This window comes from Eriocheir sinensis, unplaced genomic scaffold, assembly GCF_024679095.1.
Source record: "Eriocheir sinensis breed Jianghai 21 unplaced genomic scaffold, ASM2467909v1 Scaffold18, whole genome shotgun sequence".
Lineage (NCBI taxonomy): Eukaryota > Metazoa > Arthropoda > Malacostraca > Decapoda > Varunidae > Eriocheir > Eriocheir sinensis.
The window spans coordinates 1,100,954-1,118,762 of record NW_026111183.1 but is presented as its reverse complement, the minus strand read 5'-3'; the positions used below and the strand labels follow the sequence as shown (position 1 = coordinate 1,118,762).

At 43.2% G+C, this 17,809-nt stretch overlaps 1 protein-coding gene across 3 annotated transcripts in view; it reads right to left on the bottom strand.

Moving 5' to 3' along the window:
- Positions 1 to 17,605, bottom strand: part of LOC126990594 (DNA-directed RNA polymerase II subunit RPB2-like) — a 78,260-nt gene extending 60,655 nt beyond the window's left edge. The window contains exons 1-3 of one of the 3 annotated variants that reach the window (XM_050849280.1): positions 17,005 to 17,605; positions 8,267 to 8,493; positions 34 to 235 (exon numbers count right to left, since the gene is read on the bottom strand). In XM_050849280.1, the coding sequence (XP_050705237.1) occupies positions 34 to 235; positions 8,267 to 8,493; positions 17,005 to 17,032 (457 nt within the window). In that variant the 5' untranslated portion in view covers positions 17,033 to 17,605. The remainder of the gene's footprint in view (positions 1 to 33; positions 236 to 8,266; positions 8,494 to 17,004) is intronic. The other 2 variants (XM_050849278.1, XM_050849279.1) reach the window with 2 other exon arrangements.
- Positions 17,606 to 17,809: the final 204 nt, after the last annotated feature.

Genomic DNA, 17,809 nt, shown 5'->3' with positions numbered 1-17,809 from the left:
TGGCACTGGAGCCTTCGTATGGTTCATACAGACCTATATAAATTTTTTCGTCCTTGTGTTCCACAGGCTTCTCCCCTTCCTTGATGACAGTCTTGACAATGTCTACATACAGCAGGGAAGAGTAGGTCAAGTTCCTGAGTCGCGCCTCGTTGGGCATCATGTTGTAGTTGTGGCCGTCCTCCCAGTTACTAGGCTTGCTGAGATAGACCTGTTCAAATTTCAGCAGGTGGCGAGGCTGTGAGGGATGAAACATTACTAGTAAGAAACCTGTAACACCTTGTACATACCACATTCAAATCATTTTGGCTGAGTCTGTGATCCATGATTCTAGTTCTTATTGAACTTTATCTGGGTTAGAGAAAAACAAATATATGGAACATGACCAAGAAGCATTCAGTGATCCTACTACAGCTGACAGTAGTAGTAACACTTCTCTTCTTTTTCTGAACACCCAGACTCAAAAGTTCAGGAAGTTGAACGCACAAAAAAATATACTTCATAAAGACTGCAGTGTGTGTGTTGGTACAGAGAGGAGGGCACCATCCACCACTGTCAAATTCACTTCTTTCTCCCACAGATCTGCAGGGATCTGGGAAACACTTCCATCTGGCAACCCTACTGAGCTCTCAGTTGCACAAGCCTGCCAAGGCCAGTGGCTATCAGCCTTCTTCAGAGAATAGATGTATGTTCACACACTGACCACCACCACCACCATCCCTCACCATTCCTCCCAGTTCACACCAACTATGGGGCCAAGAAAACTTCTCAAAGGACCCCAGATTAAAGCAATCTGTGCATTAGCATAACAAGGAAATGGGTTTGTGAGCAAAGTAGAAGTGAGGTTGTAGATTTTGCATGCCCATATAGTGGGCATTGAATGTGAAAAAGAATGCAAAATAATTTTGAATGGTGAAGAAATGGAGGAGGTCAATGAGTTTAAGTACCTTGGATCAGTTATGTGTAAGCATGGTAGTATGGAGGGAGAGATAAGAGAAAGGGCATTGCAAGGAAGAAGGGTGGTAGGGTCTTTGGGACGAATCATGAATGCCAGAAGTGTGAGCATGGAGGTAAAGAGGGATTTGAGAAATACAGTAATAGTACCAACCCTCACATATGCAAGTGAAACGTGGGCCTGGAATGAAAGTCAGAGGTCTAGAGTGCAGGCAGTGGAAATGAGTTATTTGAGGAGTGCTTGTGGTGTGAGTAGAATGGATGGAATGAGTAATGAAAGTGTGTACGAGCGTTTTGGAATGTGTCACGGGGGTGAAGGGAAGAAGTGTGGAGTGGTGGAAGAAGTGAAGCGACTAACTTTAAAGTGGTTTGGCCACATGGAGCGAATGGAGGAGAGTAAGATGACCAGAAGGGTGTGTGTGAGTGAGATAGATTTACATAGATTTACATAGAAAATCAGACCACACAGACCCCATGGTCCAGACTTGGTGGTCTGTCCTTAAACCTAAGTGATTTTACATTAATCAGAAGACTCCAAAACGTTGCATTTCTACTCTAGTTGATATTAAGTTGAAGGAAGTGACGGTCGAGCTTATTTTTGAAGGAGTCAATCGTGTTACACTGGACCACTGATGATGGGAGCTTATTCCATTCTCGCACTACAACGTTGGTGAAGAAAAATTTGGTGCAGTCTGAATTTACTTGTCTACATCTGAGTTTTACGCCATTGTTCCTCGTGCGCAAAGTGTCATCGATCATAAACAATGTTGATCTGTCTACATTCGTGAAACCATTAAGTATTTTAAAACATTCGATCAGTTTTCCTCGGAGGCGACGTTTCTCAAGAGAGAACATGTTAAGGGTAGAAAGCCTTTCTTCGTAGGATTTGTTGCGCAAGGAAGGGATAATTTAGCAATATCCTTTGCATGGTGGGGAGACCAAAACTGTACCGCATATTCCAAGTGGGGTCTGACTAAACTGTTGTAGAGCGGGAGTATTACATCTTTATTCTTAGATAAAAAGTTTCTTTTAATGAAGCCCAACATTCTGTTCGCTTTATTTGCTGCATCGATGCATTGCTGTGAGAATTTGAGATTTGACGCGATTTTGACCCCAAGTCCTTGACGCATTGAACGCTTTTGAGTTTAACGCCGCATTTCGTAATCAAACTTCTTATTCCTCGTTCCAACTTGAAGGACCTGGCACTTGTCTACGTTAAAGGGCATCTCCCATCTATCCGACCAAGCTGAAATTTTGTGCAAATCCTCTTGGAGGCTTTGCCTATCTTCGTCAGTGAGAACCGAGTTACCAATCTTTGTGTCGTCTGCAAATTTACTAATGCGGTTATTGAGTCCAACATCCACGTCGTTGATGTAAATAATGAAGAGCACTGGGCCAAGAACCGAGCCCTGAGGGACGCCACTAGTGACAGGCGCCCACTCTGAGTTAAATCCGTCAATCACTACTCTTTGTTGTCTGTTGCTCAACCAATTCGCGATCCATTGGTTTACCTGACCGTCAATACCTATTTGTTTTAATTTGTAAAGTAATTTATGATGCGGAACTTTATCAAACGCTTTCTGGAAATCAAGATAGACTACGTCCAGTGATTTGGTTACGTCATAAACAGTGAAGAGGTCGTTATAAAAGGTTAATAGATTTGATAGGCAGGATCTTTTGTTTCGGAAGCCATGTTGTGAGTCCCCAATTAATGAGTGGCTTTCAAGGTAACTCACAATTTTGTCTCTAATTATGCCCTCAAGTAGCTTACCTACAAACGAAGTTAGACTAATGGGCCTGTAATTACCTGGTACTTTTTGTCTCCTTTCTTAAAAATCGGTGTCACGTTAGCCTTTTTCCAATCTGAAGGGACAATGCCTTGTCGCAAGGACATATTGAATACGGTTGTGAGGGAGGAGAGTATTTCGCTCTTTGTTTCTTTCAGCAGAGTTGGATATACTTTATCAGGTCCAGGACTTTTATTTGTTTTAAGTGATTTGAGGGCTTTAAGGACTTCATCGGGTTTTATTTCAAAGTTAGACAATGCATGCTCGGGATTTACATTAGTACTGGTGTTGGTGGTGGTGGTGGGAGGACTGTTATTATTAAACACCGAGGAAAAGTAATTATTTAATAGGTTTGCAACGTGTTGGCTGTCAGTCACTAGTGCACCGTCGCTGTTTATTAAAGGTCCAATTCCACTTCTGATCGCCTTTCTGTTGTTTATGTAACTGAAGAAGGATTTTGGATTATTTTTACAGTTGGCTGCAATATTTTCTTCATATCTACGCTTTGCCTGATGCACTAATCTTTTTACTCGTCGCCTTGCATCATTGTAAAGTCTAATGTTTTCGGGCGTGCTTTGGTCTTTCTTTAACCCGTAAGCTGCGGGACTGAGATTCTGAGTGCGTCGCCTAGTGCGGCTATATCAGCGAGAGATTGACCTTCAATAAATGATATCTAAGTTACATAAACGTGTCATAAATATTACAATACACATATCTGTAGCTCGAAATGTGTTGTATCCTGCATATTTCTTAGATTTTTCTATCACAAATTTTTTTTTCTGGCAGTATCTGAAGCCGCGGCGGAAACTTTTTGGCGCCTGTTTGAAAAGCCCGCTTCCAGAAGGCTTACAGCAGCTTACCGCTCAGCCGCCCAGAAGGCGTACAGCAGTTTGCGGGTTAACCTGTAAGACAATTTTCTCTCCTTGACTGAGTGTTTAATTTCGCTATTAAACCAAGGTGGACTTTTATTAGTGTTAATTCGCTTCTCGCACAAGGGGACAAATGTGTCCTGCTGAGTGAGTAAGTGATTTTTAAAGTTTAGCCAGGCGTCCTCTGCATTGCCGTCATCTGATAGTTGCATATCTATTAGTTTTCACGGATTTCTACAAGTTGGCTCTTTTGAAATTGGGCACCTTAACTTTATTTTCAGTCACCGATGTTTGAGCTCTAATGTCAACGCGCACTAGTTTATGATCGCAGGAACCGAGGTGTTCTCCTACCGTGACATTACTGACTAGGTTATCTTGGGTCGCTATAACAAGGTCAAGTATGTTATTTTGGCTTAGATAATTTTCCTCTAGAAATTCGATCATTCTATGGGACTCACCTTCTGTACCCGACAGTGTCGCCCAGTCGATATGGGGGAGGTTAAAGTCTCCTAGTATCAGTGAGTCGCTGTTATTAAGTGACTGCCTTAAGACGCTGTACATTTCAAGATCGCCATCAAGTGATTGCCCCGGAGGCCTGTAAGTGACAGATATATTTAAATTGACTTTTGCAATGTTTACTCGCACGCACAAATGTTCAACGTTACTGTTTCTTGGTGTTTTGTCAGTAGGTTGCAAGTAGCTTTTGACAAAAAGGGCGACACCACCCCCTCTACGGTTTACACGATCATTGTTGAAGAATCTGTAGCCATCTATGTTATATTCGGAACTTAAATCAATATTAGTGGTGTCGATAAATGTTTCGGTTATAGCAATTACGTCAAAGTTTTCTGTCAGAGCAAGACATCGCAGTTCATCAAATTTGTTTCTTAGGCTACGCGCATTGAAACTAAGGACTCTTAGGTTATCTTGAAGCTTGGTAATAGAGGTACTGGAGGGTTCAATGTTACGAGTCTGTTGCGGTGTGAGGTGTCTATTTACACGGGCGGGATGGAAGGACGTGGCTGAGAGTCGTTTTTTGTTGTTCGGGCGTTACGTCCGGCGTTGTTGAGGAGCCTTCCAAATCTGGCTGCCCCGATGGGGGACAGGTGTATGCCGTCCCTTTGGAAAAGTCTACTCTGGCCGTAGAAATCGTTCCAGGCGTTAAAGAATTCGACGTCAAGCTCTCCGCAGAGAGTCTGCAGGCGGTTGTTGAGGCTGAAGGCCTTACTGTAGAAGTCGCTCTCATCCCACGTCCGTGGTAGAATTCCTGAAATCAAAATATTAGGGGATTTAGTCTTATACTGCTGGATGAGCCTACGGTACTTGTCCAGCAGTTCCTCGGACCGGGTCGTGGTGACGTCGTTTGTACCTGTGTGGAGAACAAAGAGTGAGTCATTAGAGGCCACAGCGGAGACTTCGTCCAGGGCAGCTGTGATGTCGTCAACACCAGCTCCAGGATAACAGTAGTTACGCCTACGACGGGGGACTCTGCCACAGAATTCAACCACCTGATGGCGAATCATAGAGTCACCGACCAAGAAGGTGCTCTGTTCCTCGTCCTCCTCCTCCAGTATGGCAAATCTGTTGTAGCAATGAGTAGGATAAATGGCTCTAGGGGCGGGTCTGGCTCCTCCTCTCACGGGGGTGAAGCATTCAGCGTCAGCTCTACCGGTTCCCTGTGACGTGCCTTCTTCGGAAGGTGGCTGGGCATCGAGTGCAGGTGAGGAGGGTGATGAGGCGTCAATTGCAGGAGGGGCGACGATGTTGGCCTGGATAAACTCCTGCAAGGTATCAACAGTACTTGTTAGTTCAGTGATCTTCTTCTCGCCAGCCGTCAGCCTTTCGTCCTGTTGAAGGAGTCTCGTTTCCATCTGCTGTGTCAACAGGCAGATCTTGCAGACGGTCGATCGTCCTGAGAAGAAATGACCAGAGAAGTTTCCTGTGCAAGTCGAACATTTCTTTAGCGCCATCTTGGTAAGGAGGGAATGCTAGAGGACGCCCTCCAGTGAAATGGAGGGACAGGGTGCAAGAGTACGTTAGGGAGAGGGGGGAAAGATCTTTGAGAAACTTTGAGCAGGCAAGGAGGGAGTGTCTGGATAGAGAAAGTTGGAAGCTCTTCTGCTGTGGCCATCCCCTGGTGGGAGCTCTTAGGAGCAGGCGTCCAGGAAATGATGATGAGGAGGAGGAAATAGCAGCAAACATGGGACTGTCACTCAGAACTGTGCAATGTTGGACCAGAAAAGTTTGTACTTCTGGAGCACAGGACCCACCACCTCCTCATAAGCCAGGAGGACCACAACAGAAAGTCACCCAGAGGACTTTGAACATTATTTACAGGCAGCAAGAGGTCCACCCTGGCATTACAAGCTGGGAAATGAAGAAGAACCCATGTTTGCTGGCAGGAGTTTGGAATTTGGAAGTACAGGAGCTGCAGGACTGTTCCTGTACTAAGGCCGTGGCCACACAGGAAGCGAGTGGCAAGGCGAGTTTCTGTGGCCACACTAAAAGCGAGGCGAGGGTCGTCATGGCAACGTGGCCCACAGGGCCCATCCCCTCGCCCCCATCCCAGTTCCGTGCTTCACTTATTTGGCGTCTTAAGAAAAATCTGTATACACTATCGTGTTCAGGAGCCTTTTCTCTATAAGACTGAATTGTTTATTTAAGTACTCATTTCATAGCCACTGCAAATGGTAGCTATATGTAAAATGTGTTATAAACATTACGGAGTGGTTCATTAACTTCAACCCATCACTCCCCATCAATGGGGAGGCGGTGGCTGAATCGACAGAGTAACACCACCGTGTTCAGGAGGACGCGAGTTCAATCCCCGCCCGGTGCCACCAAGCTGGGATTTTTCAGCCGCCGCCGAGTGGCTTAAAACTACCCACATGCTGTCCAGAAGACCACCTATCAACCCGGACTCTAGATTCTAGGATTAAAGATGAGCTCCGGGAGGGCAGCATGAGCCAATGCAAGATGGCGCCACTATAAACACTCGCCTGCGCCAGAACGGGCTGGGCCGACCATCAGGACCCACCTGGAAGAAGCCTTGGGCCGACCATCAGGCCCCACCGGGAAAAAGCCTACCGGCGCTATAGGCTGCGACGTAAAAAAAAAAAAAAAAAAAAAAAAACTATTTATTTAGTTTCTGTTTTATCGAGTTTTCACAAACATATTTGAGTTCTGCAATCACTGCTGCATCTAACGGTGTTAACCAAAATGTCCATCTATTGTATGAGTTGAGTTACGGCAAATAATATAGAAGCATGTCAGTGATGTCACTCCTTCTGACCGAGGGATCTCGCGCGAGAAAAGTGAGAGAAAAGTTGATTGTCAACTCACCTCGCTTTGTCGCCATTACCTGCTCGCTGCCAGTGTGGCCGCCTGCATTGGTTATTATGTATTAAAGTTTCTTGCTCTCCCTCTCGCCTGCTTTCTCGCTCCCTGTGTGGCTGCGGCCTAAGGATAACAGGTGCTCTCCATGTTAAAAGACTACCTTTTGCTGCTAAATATAGAGACCGGAGCCTCGATGAGTGGCCCAGGGTGTTATCGTCCAATGAGATTTGAGGTGACTGGTGATCAAAGAGGAAAGGCTTACCGCCATGGCAGTGACCCCTGCGAGCCCCGATACACAAGAAATACAGCCAAACAACCTGACTGGCTCATGGTTTAGGTTTTTTTTTTTTTGCCATAGTGTTGGCAAACTAGTGTTTTTACCCAAGAACATTTCCATTAACCAGTGCAATTATTTTGAACTTATAATGGATTGATTGATTATTGGGGCGTTTGTCTTGGCGTCACAACTGCAAAACTTATAATGGACAAACTTGAAGTCTATAAATCAGTGTGTAGCTGAAGTTTTTATGTGGGATGGGGCACTGTGTCACACTGAGTTAGCAATGAACTAATTTGAATTTTATGCTGTAAAGCTGCTAACACCTTGGCCAATAAAGTCGCTGGATCTCAGTTCTGTCAAAAACCTCTGGGCGATCATCACGTCAGCTACACAATTGGGCCACTTTTTCCATTCCTAGCCTCCGAGGTGTCATTAACCCGGTAGCAGCGATGGGCCAAATTTGTGGCTTTGCCGTGTAGCAGCGACAGGCCAAATTTGTGCCATGATATAAACCCCAAAAAATAGATGATACATAAACTGATTACAAATGCTTTGATATATATTATGAAATGGTTTGTGTGTGTGATGATTTTTTCTCATTTTTCTTGCTTAGAGGGACCATTGAGAAACATGATCCCTGCTGCTACCGGGTTAAGAGATATGGGACATTATGCAGGACCATTTACAAAACTTTGCTGATTCCCTTCCTAAGCATCTTCAAATGGCTAAGAAGAGCTGAGGATACCCAATAAGAAATTAATCTTGGTGTCTAGCCACTTTAATACCATATTCAGCCTCACTAATCATGTCCCCAGGTAGAGCAGGTTCATGCAACACCAGCCCCATCGCCACCACCAGTATGCCATATATAAGGTTGCAGACACAGACGCAGGCATGCATCATGGTCAAATGGATGCCCAGTCTTAATGTAAGTTCAACTTTCAATATTAAGTATGTTTTTAGTAAATACATTAGTGTATAATTATAATTTAAAACTTCCAAATATAATGGTAAAGCTAATGTACAATTCCAGCAGTACTCACAGGATTTTCAAGTTCACCCCCAGTATGTTGAGCCACTGCTTGAAGATCAATGGCCTCAGAGTCTTTAACAATACGTTGGATGGTCATTGTTATGAACTCATCAAAAGAGTCCAACTGGTGCCTCACCAGGCCCTTCTCCTCAAAGTATGAGGAGATCACCAGCCAGCACGCTTCCTGCCAGATGTCTGGAGATATTTCTTCGCCATCTTCATCGCCATATGCTATGTCTGGAAAACATTATACAGAATAACGCCTTTGAGCCACCATTCTTCGAGTTGGAATTGCAGGCAAGTCACCACATGAAAGCACAAGATTTTTTATTTTTGATAAATGGGGAAAAAAAATTGTAGTTGACAATGAGCCTTCTATTGGGGATCAGAACTGAGCACAACAGACAAAAAATTTGGAAAAAGGAATCTCTACCAGCAATGTGACACATATTGGAGACCTAAAGGACCCTTTCAGATGAACAGACTTTTCGCCTTGACGGAAGTTGGAAAGTTTCGTTTAGTCGGCGCAGCATCTGTGGTCATATGCCGGAGAGAGACAGGAGGGGAAGGAATTATAGGAGAAGGGAACAGACCCCAGGAGACGGGACACAACCCCCGATTAATACCTGGTACCCATTCACTGCTGGGTGGACAGGGGCGTAGGGTATCGGAAAAGCCGCCCAAATTTTTCCACTCCGCCCGGGAATCGAACCCGGGCTCTCTCGGTTGTGAGCCAAGTGTGCTAACCACTGCACCACGAAGCCTCCCCGCCTTGACGGAATGACGGCAGGCATTTCAGGGAGGGCAATGTTCTGCACATGACTTTTGCTATGAAGAATAAGAAACTACACTAACAATTGGATCAGTACAAACTGAACACACTAACCACCTTCCCTTTCCCACCTCCCTCCACAGTGCTCTCTTTCACTTCAGTTTCCTCTTAGTCTACTGTATAAATAAGGGCATTCATACAGGAGGGGAACAAATGGAGCTAACTTGAGGCACTGAACACACTAACCACCTTCCCTTTCCCACCTCCCTCCACAGTGCTCTCTTTCACTTCAATATACTGCATAACTAAGGGCATTCATATGGGAGGGGAACTGCAGCACGGAGACCTTCAAGAGGAAATTGGACCTGTTTCTGCAAGGGATCCCTGATGAGCCCCCTGTCCTACACACGACTACTCCAAGGCTTTCAAGTCACTCCGGCCCTCGGTCACTCCAGCCCCAACCCTGGTCACTTCGGCCTCCCACCCTGGTCATTCCGGCCTCCTTGTTTACATATGAAACTATGGTAAGCATTACTTAAACAACATTGATGGAAAGTAACATTCTTCTCTGTTGTAACATTGTTTATTTATAACTGTTGCCAACACGACTTTGAGATTGATTAAAAGGAGCATTAGGAAAGTCATCATTTACTGCTAAACCATTAAAGAAAACACTAATAAAAATGCTGAGAATACAAATGAAACAGTCATGATTCACTGTATTCGGCACAAAATAGCAACAGGAAAATAGAAATTGGTTCTTACTTTACTGTTTTAAGTCAACAACAAAATCACATGATAAAACCTAAAACAATAATAATAATAATAATAATAAAGTAAAGAGTATTGAAAATAGATAAAACATTTAAACTAAAAGCAAACAAAACAGCAAACTGAAGAAATTAGGTGGTCGGTCCACTCAGTCTGGAGCAAGCTTGCACCAATTGGTCACTTATAATCAGTGATGGGATTCAGCCGGTTCACACCGGTTCGCAAGAACCTCTTCTTGGAATTTCTTTAATCCCAAGAACCAGTTGTTACTGTTAGCTTAAATCAGGGGTTCTCAATTTTTCCCCCATGAACACCTTTTACTTATAACTTATTTTGGTAAACCCATCATAGAGAACCTGGGCCCGTATCCTCGTCAACTATTAATACTAAGCTTGGTATTAACTTTCAACTTTAGTATTAACTTCACTCTCAAAGTGTATCCTCACCAACTATTAGCCTAATACCTACTATTAACTTCGGTATTAACTTGGGAGTGCTGGCGAGGACTTCTAAACCCTTAATAGGAAAGTTAATAGTGAATCCCAGACCCAGACCCATATCAACATGGCCGCCGGACTTCCTCGCCCAGCCCGCCTCCGCAATTTAAGACTTCGAAAGGACTCTTTGGAACTGTGTAACGATGTAGAACTTGGCGAGAGATACATATTAGACCGTGCAGGAATGGAATGTGACTGATTTGGTGAGAAGAGAGCTACAAGATCCAGTTCAAAGGGAGCATTCCCTCACCCCGGGGTTGAAAGTGATTTTGACTTCAAGATATTTGGATACAGGAAAAATGCAGCAGTGTTCAAGTGATCAGTTTGGGGTAAACCAGAGTAGTGTTAGGGTGATTGCGGAAACTCTGGCCGCCCTCAGTGCCCCGTAGGTAGTCGGGATGTTTATCCAGTTTCCCCTTGATAGGGCAGAGATCCGTGAAAAGCAAGCAGCATTTTACAAACTTGTCGGTGTTGTGGGAGTGATAGACTGTACCCATGTGAAAATAATGGCACCAAAGGAAAACGAAGCAGTTTATGTGAACAGAAAAAAAAAACTTACATAACTTGAACATACAATTAGTGTTTGATGCCTTTGTTATTGATTAAAATGCGAAATATTTGAGTTAAGGAAAACGAAACATGGGAAAAAAACTCTTATTTGTAGCAGAAAGGTACACACATGCAAATGAAAAAGATGACATTAAAATTGCATTAAAATGTAATTTAAAATATGATTTATAATTATTGTTGCTTTAAAATCAAGTTAGAAAAACAAATTACTCCTGCCGGTCATTCGTATTGAGATAATGGTGGTAAGACAGCTTGTTAGTGACGTCTGCCAGTGTGAGGGAGGAAGAACGAAAGGTCGAGGCGACCACATCGCGTACATCATGACTTATGAGTGAAGTAAAACGAGGTTAATTGGTTTCTGTTTACAAAGTTCCAAGTGGAAAAACAACTTTATTGTGAATTCAGTGTATACTTTTGTGGAGTATTGTGTTTACTGAGTGAATTGGTGACCAATCTATTACTATTTGTGTCTTGCTTGAAGATATTCATCATTGGATTCAAAGCTATGGTATTAATGTGCAATACTCGTCATAATAAAATACATAGTAATTAATTATATATGTCAACCTATCTATTTTCATGAGATCATGGTATGACCACTGAAAAACATAGCTTTTTTTATCTTGGCTCCATTACAAATTCAGTATATAATTATTCATATATTAAATAAAGTAGTGGAATCCAGTTTTCAGCATCTTTTATTATTATGCCAATTACCACTCAGCTTGCAAACTCACTTAGGTTTATGTTGTCAGCTTGGGTCGGACTTAGGTGAACACTTTACCAAGTGACCTAAGATTACTCAATGCTACCATATAGGTATACTACATCTTTGATTGTGAGTGCATCAGAGAGCACTGGAGAGCAGCATGAGTCTAATTAGGTGCTAATGAATATCCTGCCTGCATCACAGACTACATAAAATACCAATATGATCGGTGCCTAAAGGTGTTATAAGCTAATGATGGTATATATATATATATATATATATATATATATATATATATATATATATATATATATATATATATATATATATATATATATACGGATGAATATATATAATCATCCATTTCGTCACCACTGTTTTCATCCATTTCATCACCACTGTTTTCATCCGTTTCGTCACCACTGTTTTCATCCATTTCGTCACCACTGTTTTCATCCGTTTCGTCACCACTGTTTTCGTCCGTTTCGTCACCACTGTTTTCGTCCGTTTCGTCACCACTGTTTTCGTCCGTTTCGTCACCACTGTTTTCGTCCGTTTCGTCACCACTGTTTTCGTCCGTTTCGTCACCACGCTTTTCTTCGTGACTTTTTTCATGGATACGTCAGAAAAAGAAAAAAAATGAATAAAATTAAATAATATAAATTATGCAAAAAGGAATGAAGTAAACAAAAAATGGTTAGAGTGTGACCATTGTCTGTATACAATAATAATAATAGTAATAATAATAATTTTATTTTGCCATCGGCATGTGAAAAGAACAGCAAGTAAACGAATGAGAACAAAATCGAGATACATATATCCTTAAATAGATGACAGCTTTATGATTATATATGCTTGTGCACATCACACTTATGCACAATCTACACGTACAGAAGGCCCAGCCACTCCCGCCACATAGATCTACATACATAGGCCGAGCTCTATACTGACGGAGGTGATGATCGAGTTCTCAGATTAATTGTTTCACTCTAATCCTCATACTGTACACGGCATGGCGACGCAGCACAGCCAGACAGTTCATCCCATGCCCGGTGAAGGCCGTAATTCTTTTCACATTGCAGTAGAAATAGATGAAAAGGTACATACAATTGCATTGTTGCAAAACAGTAGCAACAAAAATTTAAAATATAAAACCTGTAAAAAGTACCAATATAAAAATGTACCAATATAAAAAAAATAAAAGGTACCAATATAAAAAAATAAAAGGTATCAATATAAAAAATAAAAAGTACCAATATGAAAAAATAAAAGATACCAATATAAAAAAAATAAAAGATACCAATATAAAAAATAAAAGGTACCAATAAAAAAATAAAAGGTACCAATATAAAAAAATTAAAATAAAATGTAAAATTTTTAAAAAGTAACTATAAAAAAATAAAATGTAACACTATGAATATTTTAAAAAGGTAATATAAAAAATTAAAAAAGGAACATATATAAAAATTTTGCTGAGGAGCTACCACAATTTTAGTGAGGACATGCGCAAATTAATTGTTAATCATTTGTTGGACTCGGAAGGAGACACTTACAGCTACTCAGAAATTTAGTAGTTGTGATGGATTTTTCTTCGTATGCATCCCACAACTTCCAGAGACGGACTTGCTTGTCGTGATTTCCCTTTCTTGTGGATGACCTTAGTGTGTGTACAGCAACCAACTGTTGCTGTATATCAACCATCGTGGCTTCTCTGTGAAGAAGCGGGATGAGAACGTACATTGAAAGATTGTGCTTTGTTGCTCGTGTGTTGATGCGTAGGTGCCAGCCCTCGATGTCATTGTTTGTGCGAACCAATCGTCAGAACACACACCAGTTGCCCACTGACCAGACGGTGTTATCAAGCCATGTTTGCCTCATATAATCTGTTTGTTTTCTCGTAGGTTCGCATAGCTGTGATTTTGCCTGGAGTTCTTCAAAGGATGGTCGGATGTGTCGTTTTGGAAGGTAGGGAGGAGCAAGGAGTTGACGTACAAAATCATATACAGTAGAGCCCCATTTAGCGCGAGAATTAGGTGGATGAAAGCGGTCACGCTAACTGAATTCGCGCTAATTGAATAAAGTAACCAATATGAAAAAAATTATTTGGTGCACACGTGGGTCTGACTTTTGGGTTTGATAATTACTCAAAATAATCACTCACATTAAAAAAACAACCCTACAATTGGCTGAGCTCTGAAAACACGCTTGTGATTCGCTGGGAGTCTGATGACGTCATCGCCAGCGCTCACCCGGTAAGCGGCCTCGCTGCCTTAAGGCAGTATCACACTGGCCGTTTTCTTCTAGCGAGTTGTCGGTTCACCATAACCTGGTGTCACACCAAGCCCTTTTCTTCCCACCGCATTGGCAGCAGCTTGGACAACCGGCAAATTCAAATTTTTCGGGTGTGCGTCACACACGGCCAAGGTCAGTTGCCCGTATCCACATCCACAACGTAAACAAAGCACTTGCCCTGTATTAACATGGCGTCGTCTGCTAGAGTAAGGGCTCTCGCAGCTTGTGCCGCGCATCATGGCAGCTTGGCGCAATTTTCAAAACTCAGTCGTGGTGGCTGCTCGCGCTAATTAATTTTTTCTTGGTAGATGGTGGCTCTCGCTAATTGCGGTTCGCGCTAACTGATCTCGCGCTAAGTGGGGCTCTACTGTACTGGCTTGGAACACCTTGACGTAGTCTTCTTGTCTTTTTCCACTTATCAAAACAAACAAGAGGGGCACTTGCTCTGCATGTTCTTCTGCTTTAAGGAAGGCATGTATGGACAGCAGTTGATAAAATGGTTTTCTGACTATTTTAAACGTTCCATCAATATACCACTGCTTAGTATTGCTTAAGAGACGAAGTTGATTTTTGGTGGCCATGATAATGTGGCGAGAACTATTCTGATTGCCATTGTCTCCTATTTTGATATCTGTTTGAATGAAATCTGGCAGAAGACTGTCAGACACAAGTTCAATGTCAAGATGAGATGGATGATGTGGCCTTTGAGACTGACGGTGTCGGTTACCCTGTTTGATAAGGCAGATTCAGCATTGAATGAGAAAATCACCCTGTTGAAATTTGTGATGACGAAATGGATTTCACATTGGTGACGAATTGGAGTGCTTTGGTGAAGAAAATTTTTTTTTGGTGGCAAACCGGACTGGTGACGAAATGGGGTGTATCCCTCACAACAACACAGAAAAAATAATAGCAGAATAACTACTTTTTGGTGAACAGAGAATCAAAGATATACAAGAAAGAAAAGAATATATTAAAACTATCTGGAAAACAAGGCACAGAAAAACACATGAACTCCACTCCACCCCCTCCAACACCCCTACCCCCCCAAGACAAGCCTGAGGACCTGTGGAGAACTGGGGTTTTGGAGGGGAAGCCCAAATCACTGAAAAATGGGCTTCCAAAATTTCCCTAGAAAAATCCCTAAACCAGGGAAAATTCCCTAGTCTCGTAAGTAGGGAAAGTCCCTAACACATACTCTTGCAGTCTATTCCAATATGACCTGGCATTCAGTCTGTTGACGAGTATCAGGCGTGTCATTGGATGGTGGGCATAGTGCCCCCCCCACCCCCACCCTCCCAATCCGTCCCGCGCCGCGTAATTTCTGATGGGCCATGCCGCATGTCAAATATATTTAAACTACTCCAACCGAACTCTACAACCTGCTAACAGGGGGGCTTTACCCCCCTCGACCCCCCCTTCTAACCAGAGGGGGGCTGTGCCCCCCCCTGAACCCTCTCCCTCCCCACAAGTATATGCGACTTCTTTCTGGGAGGAGGTATTTCTCGCAACACTGGTTGCACCACCGTCACGGCCACCGCCACAGGAGGCTGCGCTTTCGTAAACATTATCCCCTATTTTCAATAATAAATAGTCCTTGAATTGGATTTTGAAAGCATTTCCATGGTTGTTGAACATTTGTAGAAAAGATATATAAATAGCTAGTGTTGTTTCATAAGGTAGGTAATGGATTGAAATACTGGCACGGTACTAAAACGATTGTTAATCCAACAGATGGCTTCATTAATCCTTGTAGGGAACCATTGTTTTGGTGGTGGAAGGCCAAATCACTGAAAAATGGGCTTCCAAAATGTCCCTAAAATATCACAAAAATAGGGACTATTCCCTAGTCTAAAGTAAGGAAAGTCCCTAACGTATACTCATGTAATTTATTCCAATATAACCTACCAGCCGCCGCAGCGGGTCTGTTGACGAGTGTCGGGCGCGTAATTGAATGGTCACTGTAGTGGAACCCCCCCACCCCCCCACCGCCGCCGCCCCAATCCGTATAATCGAGCAACTCTTGGGAAATGTCATGTTTCATAAAAACATATGGTACAATAGTGACAGTTAACCCATCCACTTCTTGTAAGTTGATGGTAGATCATTGTTACCGAGTAGTTTGGGGTACAAAATGAAACAGATTTGTGACAGCTGTCATATGACCCGGGAGTGACCTAACGATTGCTACGTATCACCCTGGCCTCCATTTTCCTTAAATTATGAGTACACGCGTTGAACAATATCCGGTTGGTTTCTGACACGTGACAAGCTTCATGCGACCGCTATTCACAAAACGCACATATGTCACACGCCCGGGTCACTATATTTACTCGATTTTGGGATAGTAATCGGTCCTTTTGTCTAACTACATGCATACCAATAAAGAGGTTGTGGTTAAATAGTCAGTCAACACTTACTGAGAGGTGAAGTGCAATGATATTTTGAGTGAGAGTGGGAGTCTGGTCCATCCATCATGGCGGCGTGTTGAAAACTGGCCAGAAACAATGCCTACGTGGCGCTTCCTGCGCGATATAACCCGCGTAGTAATACATTCTGAATATAATTGTTTAAAATTATTAAATACAAATACTTGCGCCATTATTTGCTTTAATATGGAGAAGAAAATAACGTAGAACTCATAAAGACCGTTTTATGTCCGAAATCGTAATGATCCATCCGCGTACTGACTTGGGAACTAGTTTGTATGGTGTACTGCAAGGCAGGTACGAGGCTCAGTCTGTGCATAGAGGCGCTCATGAAACAATAACAATGGACTTAGAAAATCCAAGCCACCCAACTTTATAATTAACGAGGCTTGTCCCCCTGACCCCTCCCCAAGGTAAAACATATATGAAAATGCATTATAATAACAATTATTTCACGTGCTAATTTACTACGAATATTGGTTTGGAGTGGTGCTTCCTAAGATTAACCCTGAACTGAACTGAACCGAGTTGGCCAAAGAGGTACACCCCTCTCGCCAAGTGGGTTATGGGAGGCTCCCATATCAGGCCTAGTAGCCGCACTACACATCAAGGTGTCCTTCACAGTGGGACGGGTGTACTTCTGGAGGTAGAGGTGCTCGTTGTCACTGTTCAGGCTCCACATGGCGGCCTGCCCGGCCAGCCACTCACCTTCGTCGATGTCTGCGTAGGCCATCATCCTGCCGCTGTGATGCGTCGTGCAGGAGGCTCACCACGGCAGCACAGGAGGCACATACACACGGCAGCGGGCGGCGACACACTCCACCCCACCGAGCACTGGCTGGCCCAGGGATTCTCGAAGCTGCCTTGGTCTGCTGGCCTGTGAGGGGCGTGGCGCGGCGTGCTGGTATTCCTCTTCTCAGTGTTTGCTGGGATGGCCCTGGGATTGTCTTGTCTTGTGTCGAGCAGCGTGTTAGTGCGAGGCGGTGCACGGCGGTACATACTCCTCCTCGGCCTGGCGGGATTCCTGTTACCAAGGAGACTACAGTACAGGAGAGGGGGTGGTGCAGTGTGTGTGTGTCAGTTCCAAGCAACAGGTGACGCAGGAGCAGCGGTGTTTGTTTACATCCTGGCGACCCCACCCTTCTTCTTCTTCTTCTTCTTTTGACCTGTGCCGCTTTGTATCGCTTCTTAGGTCCTCCTTCTTTCGTTCCGCTTTTCTTCTTTTTCACTTCTACACACTTTTCTTTTCAGTATACATCACTTTCTTAAGCACTTCATCCTGAAACTTAGGTTTTCTGTCCTTTTCTTTTCCAGATTTATTTGCCTATGTTCTTTGCTATTTTCCACTAATACACTTTTCACTCCACTTTTACTGTTCAGATCTTTTTTCCAAACATGCCAAGAAAATTTTTATGTGACGTATTAATTTCACTGCTTCCTCCTTACTGCCATATAGTCCTAACACGGTACTTACTCCTCCGTCTTCCTCCTCCAATCTGCTATGCCACTCCTC